Raw genomic sequence first — 13029 nt, 5'->3', positions numbered from 1 at the left:
TGGGCTCTCCCACATTAGAGGCCTTCAAGAGGCAGCTGGACAGACATTTGTCAGGTGGGCTTTAAGGTAGATTTCTGCAATGAGCAGGGGGTTGGACTTGATGGCCTTGTAGGCCCTTTCCAACTCTACTATTCTATGATTCTAAGCAGAATTTTCAAGCACCAGACATTATTGATTTCTGCATGTCATCTTGTTTGTTCTGCTTATCTCTAATGTAGTAAGAGGTAGGTAGAAGGCAGATCTCAATCTTCTGCTAGATCTCTGTATAATTTGCATAGGCCAACAAGGATTTCTGTCTCCCAATTCTTGAGGAAGCCAGGAGTGGGTTTTGTGCAGAAGGACTAGGAGCTCCCTTCAGTTCTGATACTTAGAATTTAAAAATTATAAGCCTGGGAATTTGTTTGAAGTGTATGTCTTTTGCACCGGGTTTTAGTTGGTGGAATTTTGTATTAAAAAACAAAGTAGATCCCACAAGCCCTGAAGTCTGCCTACCCCTGACTTAGTACCTTTTTGCACACTGCTTCCGTTTCTTCCACTTGCTTGTTTTCTCTTCCTTATTCCATGTCCTAAACATATTCAAGCTGATGCTACTCATTTAGAACTGGCTGATACCATTCATGATCTGCTGGCTTTCTATGTGCTCACTGCAACATACACCCCCCTTAGAGCTTTATCCCACTAGCCTTATAGTCTGCTATCACGGCAAATTGCTTTCAAAGGACTCCCATGACGTCAACGTTATAGCCTGCTGTCGGGGCGAAGGACTCCCATGACGTCGAACATGTCCTGCTGTGATTGCGGTTCCTCCCCCAACACTCAAAGCATGTCAGAGTTGCTATCAGCATGATCCTGTCCTGTGTTAGTTTTGACTGTGTTTGGAGAAAATGACCAACGTCGTCGCTCCTATTTCCGCCGCTCTGATCAAATGCTTCCGAAAGCAAATACAATAGAATACTGTGGGTGGGAGACCTTTGTGTGCAATTATGCAAATATATCAGCATAGGAAATAAACTGTCTGTAAAAAAAAAAAAAAAAAAAAAGATAGATGAACAATTCTTACCACAACCATTGCATCTATTTCTGATATTCAGGTTCTGAGTGCTGTTGCTTATGCAGCCGAAATGTCATCAGTGATGCCCAAAAGGGAGGTATCAGCAGGCCTGAGGGATATTACATTTACAAAAATATATTTAAAAAAACTGGTGAAAGGAAACCCCCTAGAAACAGCTTGAAGACTGAGCGTGCAAAATGTTGTGGGCAGTGGAGAGCAATGGAGGGGAAGCAGGAGGCTGGAATCCTGAACAGCAGGATACCAGCCACCCACTTCAACATTTCATTACAGATCTCCCATTTTTCTTGTACAAAAAAAGTTGGTGCGTGCAGGTTCATTTTAGAGCAGGGTTCCTCAGCCTGGTGCCCTCCGAACATTTTGGACATCAGCTCCCATCAGCTCCAGCTAGCCTGGTCAATGGTCAGGAATGTTGAGCGTTGTAGTCCAAAACTGGAGGGCACCAAATTGGTTAAGCCTGCTTTAGAGGAACCCCAGAGTCCTTACAACTGTATGCAAATACAGATATCAAACTACCACTATGAATTGTCCAATATTGTCCTTAAACAAGTGTACTTATGCAGCTCAGGCATATTCTAAGAACTTCAGAGTAAGGGACCAAACATGCCACGAATTGTAAACCAATAATAAACTCTGGCTTGTTAAGGAAACAATAAGCCAAGAATCCCAGTTTAGATGACATGCTAACCAAACCCTTCCTGTATTGTTGAGCAGTCACTGTTGTGTGGAGGACCGATCAGCTGCATGCATGATAAGCCAAAATTCCAGAGACTGCCCCAAAGTGGTGGTGGTGGGTAGTGAGCTTTATTGTTGAGTAAGGATTTGAACCCAGGGCTTGCGCTGACACTAACCATACTACATCACACTGACTTTCAGTATTCAGTTTGCAACAAATTCCAGAGCTTCCAAGGTAAATCACCAGAAGAAAATACAACTAAATAAACCTAACAAAAATATATGAAAAATAGAACAGCAACAGACAAACAACAAACTGTTCACACATGGATCATCTTGTTTTGGTTGAGGCGAACAAAACCATCCATCCTATGCATCTCTACTCAGAAGTAATTCCTGTTGAGTTCAGCAGGAACTACTTCCAGGTAAGTGGGTACGGGTATAGGATTGCAGAATTAACTGCTTTTTCTCTTTGAATGCAGTGAATTGCAATAGAGAATTAACATATTTCTGCTCCCGCCTTCCACTGATATTAACATTCAGATTTCCATCCTAAGCATACTCAAAGGGCAGGATTGGGCAACTTGTGGCTCTCCAGATGTTTTGGCCTACAACTCCCATCAGCCCCAGCCAGCATAGCCAATGGTAAGGGATGCTGTGAGTTATAGGCCAAAACATCTGGAGGGCCACAAGTTGCCCACTTCTGTTTAAGAAGGAGGCTGGCCCACCCAGGCACGTTCTTCATTTGATGACTGCAACATCACGGGATAACTTGAACTTGAGAATGGGCAGAACGCGTGCATATCTTCTGCAGCGCAATGCTTTCCAATGGACTCCGCTTGCATTCAGGGGGCTGCCATCAGCTGTCAAGGGATCCAGTTGCGCGGCTGTAGCAAGTCCGAGGGAGGGGGGCAACGTGCTCGCCCTATCAGTCGCCAACCGCCTTTCACGTCGTTTACATAAGCCCATTTAGGCTCCGCCCCTGCCGCTGACATCATTCCTGGGAAATCGAAATCGAAATCCCCAGCAGCGCGAGCCGGCTCTTCTGCTGAGGGCGCCTTCTCCCTCCGCTCCTGGACGCGGCTCAGACAGACCGCTCGTCCAATCACGCGGGGGCGGGGCGGGGCGGGGCGGGGCAGCCCTCGCTCCTTCCATCGCGGTGGCGGGGGGCTGATGCGATATCAGGAACTGCATTCTTCGAAGAAACAATTCTGGAGAGGCGAGCGGCGTCTTGCAGGTAGCGGGTTGGCGTCGGTGGAGGAAAATACAAAGGTGGCCGGCTGGGGTCACCTGGCGTCGGGATGGGCTTGGTGTCGGATGAATGGGAACGGGTGGTCACTTCTGAGCAGGGGAAGGGAAGGGAACGGTGGCCGGCTCTAATAGGAGCGCTGGGCCGGACTTCAGGTTGTGTGGGGGCCTCTTCATTCTTCACTAAAACCCCAAGTTCCACTGATCATATTCCAGGTGCAAAACAGTGGCACAGGTGACTGGACCTAATTAAGGAACAGAGTACCTCTGAGCGTATGTTCAGCCCAGGAATTGGTGATCGGGGCCAAAACCAAGATCAAGAAGTCCTTTCAAACAGAATTTTTCGCCCCCAACCCAGTTTCCCGCCCCCGCCCGCTAGTATTTTGGAAGTCGAGGGGAGGAGAGTTGCTGCTGTTGCTAGACAATTTGGCTTCCCTTGCGGATCTAGTGCGAGTCATCCAGAAATCTACGAGTAGATCCTGAGCTACCTTATGTCCACTCCTACGGCAGGTTGACATCGGATTAGGGAGGTGCCAGAGGGGGTAGAAGAATGGAAGGTGGAGCCGGGGTGAGGGTTGAAATTTGGGGGTGTTTTGGAGCCAGTGCAGTTAATTCTACGTGCAGCCTATGGGCAGGGCAAAATCCTTAAAAGATCAGAGCTTGGATCCTAAAATAATTTAAGGATTAAACTTTCTGGTCCCTGCCTTTCCTCAGAAGGCCCCCTCACAGGAGGCCCCTCCCCCTGTTTGGTGGGTGAAGTGTGGCTTTGAATTCTGAGCATGGATTTTGAATACACAGCACCTGTTGTGGTTGTTAGCTGAGGTTAATTACCCCTGTCTTCCGTGGAAAGCAAGTTTTAAGGCTTTTGGGCTTTCTGTCCTAGCTGGGCACTGTGTCCCTTCTGTGTCACTGAGTTTGCCCCATTAGGGAGAACTGGGTGCCAGATGGCAATGGTGTAAATAGATGGCAGTGTCATTGTGAATGTGCATGGTGTGGGGTGAGGGGGGTACATAAAGTCTCCAGGCTGCCATGAAGGCCTGCTCAGAAAATGTCTATTGGTTTGAATTCCATGCCAACCCTCCCTGACTTGCTGCTATTATTATTATTATTATTATTATTATTATTATTATTATTATTTATTACATTTATATACCACCCCATAGCCGAAGCTCTCTGGGAGGTTTACAAACGTTAAAAACAGTGAACATTAAAAAGAAATAGACAAAATTTAAAAGCATAAAATTCAATCAAAAACAGACAATATCCATTTTAAAACAACTATTCTGGGGTTAGTTAAAAAACTCAGCATATGCTGTTAAATGCCTGGGAGAAGAGAAAAGTCTTGACTTGGTGCCGAAAAGATAACAATGTTGGTGCCAGGTGAGCCTCGTCAGGGAGATCATTCCATAATTGAGGGGCCACCACTGAAAAGGTGGTTGCCACAGTGGTTGGGAGGAGAACTGTACCAAACAAGAGAAGGTTCAGTGGACAGTTTCTTAGCTAAATAGAGCCTGCTGACTGTTATCCATAATTTGGTAACATCCAGATTAGACCACTGCAATGCCATGTATGTAGGGCTTCGTTTGAAATCTATCCAGAAACTGAGTGGTTCAAATCCGGCCAGCTAGATTCATCATCATCATCCAGTCACAGATCCAATGAGAAACGGTGGCAGACATCATTAAGACTGTAAAAATGCAATAATTAATTCATTATACAGAAGGCAGAGAAATTATTAAAACATACACATGTTTAAAATATTTTAACATAGTTAAAACACCTGAGACAAAGAACTTTTTTGAAAACAACTTTAAATAGAAGTTGCAATTACAACAGGGAAATCGCCTTATGAGTCCTTTGTACACAGAAAAAGAGCCTAGCCACTGCCTCTGTTGTTGGTTTGTACATCCCTGCCAGGAAGTATTCCAAATACTGCTCAGATGACCTTCCGGGGCATTTCCTCATGATGGGGCCAAGAAGTCTATTTCGCTCCTCCCTGTGGAGGCTGCATTTTTTAAAAAAATGCCCTAACGATTCAACTGCTTCATCACCACAGACACACAAGCAATCCTCATAGGGTGTCCCCTGAAAACGCCCTACTAATATTGCAGAAGGGAGGCAGTTAAATCTTGCCCTTGAAAAAATATGGCAGTACTTGGGGATGGTCAAATAGTCCAAATATCTAGCATGTATAGAAAATTCAAAATTTAGACTGAAGTGTAATGGAGAGCCGGATCTACATGCTTTTGACATAGCGTATTCAAGATCAACGTCCTTAATCCGTTGTTCTACAACAGATTTTGCCACAGGGTAATCTCGTGTATATAGAAAATCCATAGATAAACCTAATAAGCACAGTTTGACCGTGAAGCCTTTGGACCATGAGCTTGTGAAAACATCCCTTTGCAGCAGATAAAGATAGCTTTGGGATGGATCAGCAACATATATAACCTTTAGCCAATATCGAAAGGCAAGGCACCAAGCTCTGCCTTCTATAGATGTGAGGCCAGCTTCCAAGCGTATTCCAGCAGATGGCACACACCTTGGCATTCCAAAAAGTGAGTAAAGGAAGTTTGAAAGGACACTTTCAACAGTTAGATTAAATTCCTGAATCCATATTGGAATAGCATACAACAGCTGGGCCAGTGTTTTAGCCTTAAATACTTGTAAGGCAGCAGGAATATATTGTGCTCCCTTAGTATAAAAAAAATTGAAGTATTCTGTGCTGCCTGAACTGCAGACTGCCTGTGGGAAGCCCAGGAGAGTGAAGAGGAAAGTATAATACCAAGATATCTAAACTTCTTGACTTGTTCAACGTGCTGTCTTTCTATTGACCACTTTTTTTTATTGCTCTACGCCTGGAAAATACCATAATTTTTGTTTAACTGAAATTGACTGTCAGCAGATTGTCCTTACAGTAAGACATAAAGGCTCGAAGTAAGCGTTTAAGGCCTATTTCAGACAGTGACATTAGAACAGCGTCATCTGCATACAACAGTAACGGGACTTTGGTCCCTGACAGTTTTGATATATGAAAGCCAGATGCTAAACATTTTCCTATCAAATCATTTAAATAAAGATTAGACAAAGTAGGGGCTAAAATACAGCGCTGACAAGAACCCCCTTGTTGGCTAAGATAGGTTTTGTCGGATTGCCCTCCAAGCCACATCTTACTCTGAGCGTGGTACATTGATATAAGCATTTGATAAGATACATCAATCTTTTATCTGCAGTATGTTTTAACTTAGCCCATAATCTTTTTCTTGTTATTGTATCGAAGGCAGATTTAAGATCTATAAAGCAACAAACAAATAATTTCGTGAGAATTCATATATTTCTCTGCCAGATGGTTTAGGACTGGTCGAGGGTTTTATTTATTTAATTTATTTATTTAAGGATTTTTATGCCGCCATTCAGCCAAAAAAGGCTCTCACGGCGACTTACAAAAGTATTTCTTGAAAAGGGTTGATCTGCCCTTCCTGAAACCTGCTTGTTTGTTCCCCAGGATATTTTCCTCCTCCTTCGTGGTGACCCTCGAATTTAAGTAACTGGCATACAGCTTCCCCACAACTGACAGTAAACTGATGGACCTACAGTTTGATGGATCTTCTCTGTCACCTTTTTAAAATATTGGGATCACGATAGCTTCCAACCATGCTGAAGGGAGCTGGCCAGAATTATTAATATGAGTGAAAAGATTAGCTAGGAGGGGTGCCCACCAGTCTATATTGGCCTTCAAGTGTTATCAAGTCTGATCCTGGGGCCTTTCCTGGTTTGAGATATTTAATTAGGGTCTTTATTTCAAGCAGAGAATCTGTGTCCCATTCTGGTAGATGGTTTAATTCCAGAGAAGCTAAATTTTCCATTGAGTGTTCCCTAGATTCCATAAAAATTTGGGAGAAATTACTCTCTCATATATCCACTGGAATATTACAGCTAATTGAGCCTGAAGCATCATCCAAGGCACCAGTGACCAAAATAATTTGGATTTATTATTTAACGAGGAATCTGTCAGAGCCTCCCACCCATGTTGCACTGCTTGCTTCTTCTTTTGAGCTAGTAATGACTTGTAGCGATTTTTCGACAGATAGTACTCATGGGGTAAAACTGCATGATTTTCCTTTCTGTACTGGTGGTATAAATCTCTCAGATGTTTTTTCGCTGCATGGCATTCCTTGTCAAACCACTTGGGAGGGCTTTTTCACGGGGCATTTCTTGGGGCAAGATGTTTCCGACTTAGGGCAGGTTTCAGGACAGATACCATTGTGGAGTAATTGTTTAAGACAGATGTAATTTCAGTGTCTCTTAAGATTGAAGGTTTCAAGTCTTCACCCACAGGGGAGTTTAACATTGTTATCTTTTCGGTGCCAGGTCAAGACCTTTCTCTTTTCCCAGGCATTTAACAACATATGCTAAATTTGTTTGTTTTTAATGGACCCCAGAACTGTTGTTGTTTAAAATGGGTACTGTTTTATACTGTTTTTATATTTTTTGATGGTTTTAAATTTTGTATACTTTTTTTAGTGTCCACTGTTTTTAACTTTTGTAAACCGCCCAGAGATCTTCGGCTATGGGGCGGTATATAAATTTAATAAATAAAATAAATAAAAAATAATTTTAAAATGCTATCAATATTGATATTTACTGCTTCTGACCAGTATACTCTCTTGTACCTGAAGCTTAGATCTGGGTCTCTGTACTGATGATTAGGAGCAATGTGTACAGAAGCAGGTAGTAAAAGTGTGAGATTGAGAGGTAGATAGTCGCTTTCAATCTTATTTCCAACAGAAAACTCCTTAATCATGTTGGATAAACAATAAAAATCAAGATGTAATCCACAACACTACTACCGTGCCCAGATGTAAAAGTGTATTCTGCACAGTAATCAAAGACATGATTTCCATTCAAAATTATGAGGTAAGGCGACCCACCATTTGTGTCAAGCATATACCACCATAATTAACTTTGGAATCTTTTGAACTTCTGTTGTAACTAAGAGCATAATTCTCGGTGTCAAGTGTCCCCCATAGACAAGATGAAAAAAGTGCATTGTTATTGGGGCTGATTCTAGCGTTAAAATCCCCCATTAAAATAAGGTGAGCTCTTGGAAATTTTGATTCTAAGTCTACTATATAGCTCTCCAAGTTTTCCCAAGCCTTTTTTATACAGCTTCTACTCGGAAGTAGTGCTTTGTTCTTACTTTTCTGAATTAAAATTGGAGACATTCTTTTGGAGATGCACAAAGAAATAAGCAGACTTGACTGGGAATGTTGAGTCCTAACAATGGGTTGTTGTTTTAAACAAACTGTGAACTAGATCTCAGGTTGTGACATAAACCAAGCCTAAGGTTCAAAGACTGTCTTTATTTAAAGAGAAATCAGTGGGCGAAAGCAGTGCAGCGATCACAAAGGACATGTCAAAGCCTCTAAAAATATAATCTCAGTCTAAACCAAGTAAAACAAAATACATCAAGAGACTTCAAAGATATGTCAACTGACTATACTCCCCCCAAAGGGGGGAAATCATTGAGACCCTATTGCTCATTGAGTTACAAAGCTGATGATGCAAAGAAAGTTCAAAGTGTGAAAATTGTGATTGGAAAGACCATTTAGGTTACAATCCTATACACACTTACCAGTCTGGGAGCAAGTTCAAGTTAACTCAGTGGAGCTTAGTTCTGAGTAAATATAGATAGGGTTGCTCTGCTAAAAGGTTAGCTCATTAGGGCAATATAGGCAACTCTACTTAAAAGTGCTAGAAGTTTCTCTAGCTGATCCCTCACAAAAACAGGGGGTCTAATTTCTGCAAGAGACAGAAAACAAGATTTTTAAAAATGTTTTCATTCAAACTCTCATAATTACACAATAATATTGCAAAAGAGAACAACGTGCTGTGAACAGTCTAAAACCAAGATTAACCGTGTAAACTATACCGTTCTACTCAGACTTTAGCCCCATTCATTTCAGTAGAGCTTACTCTGAGATTAGTATATATAGGACTCCAGACTAAATTACTGATAGAAATTTATGGGGTGGGGGGTGGGGTCAGATTAGCTGATCATATGTTGGGACTTTTCCATTGTGGCACTAACATTATGGAATGTCCTGCCAGGGAAATCTCACAGACATTGTAGAGCTTGAGTTGGCAGACTTCATCTTCGCTTTTTAGAAAAGTATCTGGGTTGAATCAATGTTTCTGTTGTTAGATTTTGACACTTTTATTGGTTACATGCCTGGATCTGTTAGTTTTGATTTTTTTTCTCGAGTTTTTTTCTTTTCTTTTGCCCTTGTTAATTTTTTTGTTTGGTCTATTTCTGCATTTAGGTTTTATTTATTTATTTTTCTTGTCTATTGCATTAGCTGCCTTAAGTCATCTCTGGACAAGATGAGGCACGTTATAAAAACGTACAATAGATAAAATAACTGAGTAATATGAAGCAGAGAATCAGCAAGTGTAAGGCATAGTTCTCTAACTTAGAGGTAATTTTATAACTAGTAGTTGAGGGTTAGCTTTTTTAAAAACTCTACTATAAGTGCATGCGACCCCAATCTGGATCAGGGCCACCACATACCAGGAAAGAGGATTAAACAACAACAACACCCCACAATTTGTTTCCTGAAATCCTCAACTGGGGTGGGTGGTTAACAAAAGGGGGGGAAGCCTCTACTGATGCTAATGGAGACTTTTACTCTTTTGTTAACCCTCTCATGGAGTGGGGGAGTGAATTTCAGGAAGCAAAGCACATGGGTTGGGGGGGAAGGTTAAGTCTCTCGGTGTGTGGTGGTCCCAAACTGAATCAGGTCCATGCATGCTTATACTAGAGCAAAGAAAAAGCTAACCTTCCATTACACAATTCACATAACATGTAGTTTTACTCTTAAAGAACAATTCTTAAGTAGGGAGGGAGGTTATTGGGGAAGGAACCACTACTTCCTAAGCCTGCCGGCTGGTGGACTTCCTGTTGCTTCCAGTGGGAGGGCTTTTACCACACCAGCTCTTGGGCTGACATTGTTTCCAGCTCTGTTTGGGGATATGTGGGGGGAAAAGAGGGTTTAGGGTCCGGCAGAGCCTTGGCAGCCCTGACATAGCCCCTAACCATCCCCAGGGCTGGGCGGGGTGGGGGCAGTGGGGCCAGTTGGCATGGGCCTACAATTTTGAGGGGGGCTACTCCAAGTTCCCTTGGGCAAAGTTGCTTGATTTTTCTGTTGTTGATGATGAATTTTCCCAAAGAAAAGCACATAAAGCATTTCTGAATGTGAAGAAGTGATGTCTTGTATTCATCTTGAATAAAAGTGCTTGCCGTTACCTTTTTTTATAAATCGTTCTAGTTCATATGTATTTAGAACTGATTAAAATACTTAATGAACAGTTTGAAATGGGGCCTACATTTCCCATCTGGCCTGGGCCTACTACCAGCTTTGCCCAGCCCTGACCATCCCCTTTTTGACCCTATCGCTGGTGAAGGTGCAGCCTTCACCTATCACTGGTGAAGGTGCAGCAGAAAGCCCTGCAACAGTCCAGAAAGGATGTCCATGGGCAGAAAGGGAGGTCTGCACGCCTAATGGCCCCTCAGCCATTTCCCCAGGGAGCATAGCATTGCACCCTCAAATAGCCGAGGCAAAATGGACGTTCTTTGTCCTCACTAATAAAGGCTATGACTATTCAGCCCCCACCCACCCCGGATAATTTCCCCTCTATTTGTGTCTCCTCTTTGGCCTCTTTTGGCGGTGATGGGCTGTTGTTGAGAACGGGGCTTTCTGGCTTCTGAAACTCCTTTGACATTGGCCTGCTCTTCTGGTGTGACTTGTTCTGCCTTTGCTCATCGGTTGGTTTCATCGTGGTTTCACATCCCCTTTTGTTTTTCCATTCAACTGGAGAGTAATTTAAACCTCGACACCAAAACGGCTCTGTGGAACCAGAAAGAAAAGTCGTACAGAGAATATTCTGATTTGCAAGAGTCGCCATACAACTGTATGAATTTGGTGTAATCCAGGAAAAGATGTGATGCCATTTTGTTGTCAGGCTTTAAGGGTGGAATGTATTTATTTAAAAATTATGGATACAATCCCTCCTTGCCCTGAGAATTTGCTCCCGCCTCATTCTTGGTGCAGATTTGCTGCAGGCCACCTCATGTTAGACAGAATGAAGACTTGGTGAACTACTCCCATGTGGTCAGCCTTTCTCCCCCCACCCCACCAGGTCCTGGCTCAAGTTGCTTGGGGGTGGAGGGCTGGCCATGAAAGGGGAGGGAGCCATTTTGCTTGATGCTTATCCCTCAATGTGGGGATTCAGCTCATGTCTCTTCCTGTTGTTTTTTAAAAAATGTAGGGCTCCATCACACCTACTTTTTTTATCCAGGGGCTTATCTAAACAGCTTCTTTTACCCTGACGTAAATGCGCATATTCGCCTTTTCGGTTACACGATGCAGCCGTCTGTTCAGCTCAGTGCTGGGTTTAAACTGCAATAATGCGCATATTTGCATTCGCGATTTACCGCGACTTTTAGATCAGGTACAAGTTTGCACCGCATTATGGCTGTGTGTCTTTGGGGGAGTTACGTTGGATTTTTACATGTGGGTGGAGCTTTGAGGGTAGGATAACATGATTGGCCCATTTCCCGATTTTGCACCAATCCACTGCCTCCTTCGTTCGTGCCAATTTTAATTTGAGGTCTCTCTCCGGAGCTCCGCAGAGAATAGTCCAGAAATATGGAAAAGGAAAAAACAGAGTCCAGTCCAGGACTCAACAGAGCGAAGGTTTGCTTTGCTCGTTTCAAAGGGTGGGCAGATGAACAATCATTTTAACTCATTTCTTTTGTAAAGGTAGTCAGGTCCCCTCCTTTGCTCCAAGGTAATGCTTACATCTGTGTAAGTTTTAAAGATAAAGAGCTCAAACTTGACATGGTGATAGCTCTTAAGGAGGGCTTTAGCCACCCCAAGGTTGAATCAGATCGGTTCATCCCTTGATTTTAACTTCCTTACAAACAGGAACAGATGCTGTTTACCAGTCTTCCTCTGCCTCCAGTACTTCCTGTTTCTTCTGATTTCCAGGAGAGTCATATGTTTCAGGGACTACTTGTTGAAGTTTCCTCTGGTCAAGCATAAAATAGGAACCTAAAATATTGGTCTGCTCATACAATTTTCATGTTTTGTATATTAAATTTAAAAGTTTAGATTATACTGACAATAATTACAAATCTGCTAACTGAGTTTACTTTTAAATTTTTTAAATATAATGATAATTTTATGAGTAAACCAAGTTATACATAACATAACTTTGGGAACATAAAGCCTGCCTTTTGTTCCCAAAGCAACCTTCCCCAACCTGGCGCCCTCCAGATGTTTTGGACTATAATGCATAGGATTCCAGACTATTGGCTATGCTGCCTGAGGCTGATGGAAGCTGAAGTCCAAAATAATCTGGAGGGTACCAGGTTGGGGAAGGCTGTCTTGAAGCAACAGGGTAACTTTAGTTCTCTAAAGAGCACTAAAATAATAAGTATTGTTTATTTTTCTGTCCTATTTCCCCCCAGAAAAAAAGAGGTGGAAGCTTTTCCCCATAGCTTCAGAATCCCCAGAAATGTTGCATCTCTAGTTAGGTATAAAGTGCTGTTGTGTATGTTGTCTTTTTAGTTGGTTAGCTCCCTATGGAAGGACTCCTTTCTCATTCCTGATGTTGTGTCTTTCCTCCTTAGGCATTGCCAGCTGAGAAGAGCCCAGTATCAACCCCCAGGATGTCCCAATGGCAACAGATCCAGATGCTGGAGAGAGTTCATCTGGATCAGGTGCATTGCCTCTACGCCGATGACCGCCTGCCCATGGAAGTGCGACAGTACCTAGCCTTTTGGATAGAGGAGCAGAACTGGTAATGCTACTTCTTCACTATCGAGAAAGGAGACTTTAATTTCTCTTACTCTATAACTAGCTATCTCTTTCCTTCTGTGAATTGCATTCATGATTCCACAGTGGAAACACACAGAGGTTGCTTCCCTTTTGTCTGAAATTGCCATCTTTTGCTCATTCGTTTTTTTACAGAGC

At 42.7% G+C, this 13029-nt stretch overlaps 1 protein-coding gene across 3 annotated transcripts in view; it reads left to right on the top strand.

The window, feature by feature from the left end:
• The first annotated feature begins 2910 nt into the window (after window positions 1-2910).
• STAT2 (signal transducer and activator of transcription 2) overlaps window positions 2911-13029 on the top strand; it is a 38465-nt gene continuing 28346 nt past the window's right edge. Inside the window, exons 1-2 of one of the 3 annotated variants that reach the window (XM_063119834.1) lie at window positions 2911-2981; window positions 12687-12856. In XM_063119834.1, coding sequence (XP_062975904.1) covers window positions 12726-12856 — 131 coding nt within the window. In that variant the 5' untranslated portion in view covers window positions 2911-2981; window positions 12687-12725. The other 2 variants (XM_063119835.1, XM_063119833.1) reach the window with 2 other exon arrangements.

This window comes from Elgaria multicarinata, chromosome 3 (assembly GCF_023053635.1).
Source record: "Elgaria multicarinata webbii isolate HBS135686 ecotype San Diego chromosome 3, rElgMul1.1.pri, whole genome shotgun sequence".
NCBI lineage: Eukaryota > Metazoa > Chordata > Lepidosauria > Squamata > Anguidae > Elgaria > Elgaria multicarinata.
The sequence above is the reverse complement of the archived record's forward strand: the minus strand, read 5'-3'. Positions and strand labels throughout refer to the sequence as shown.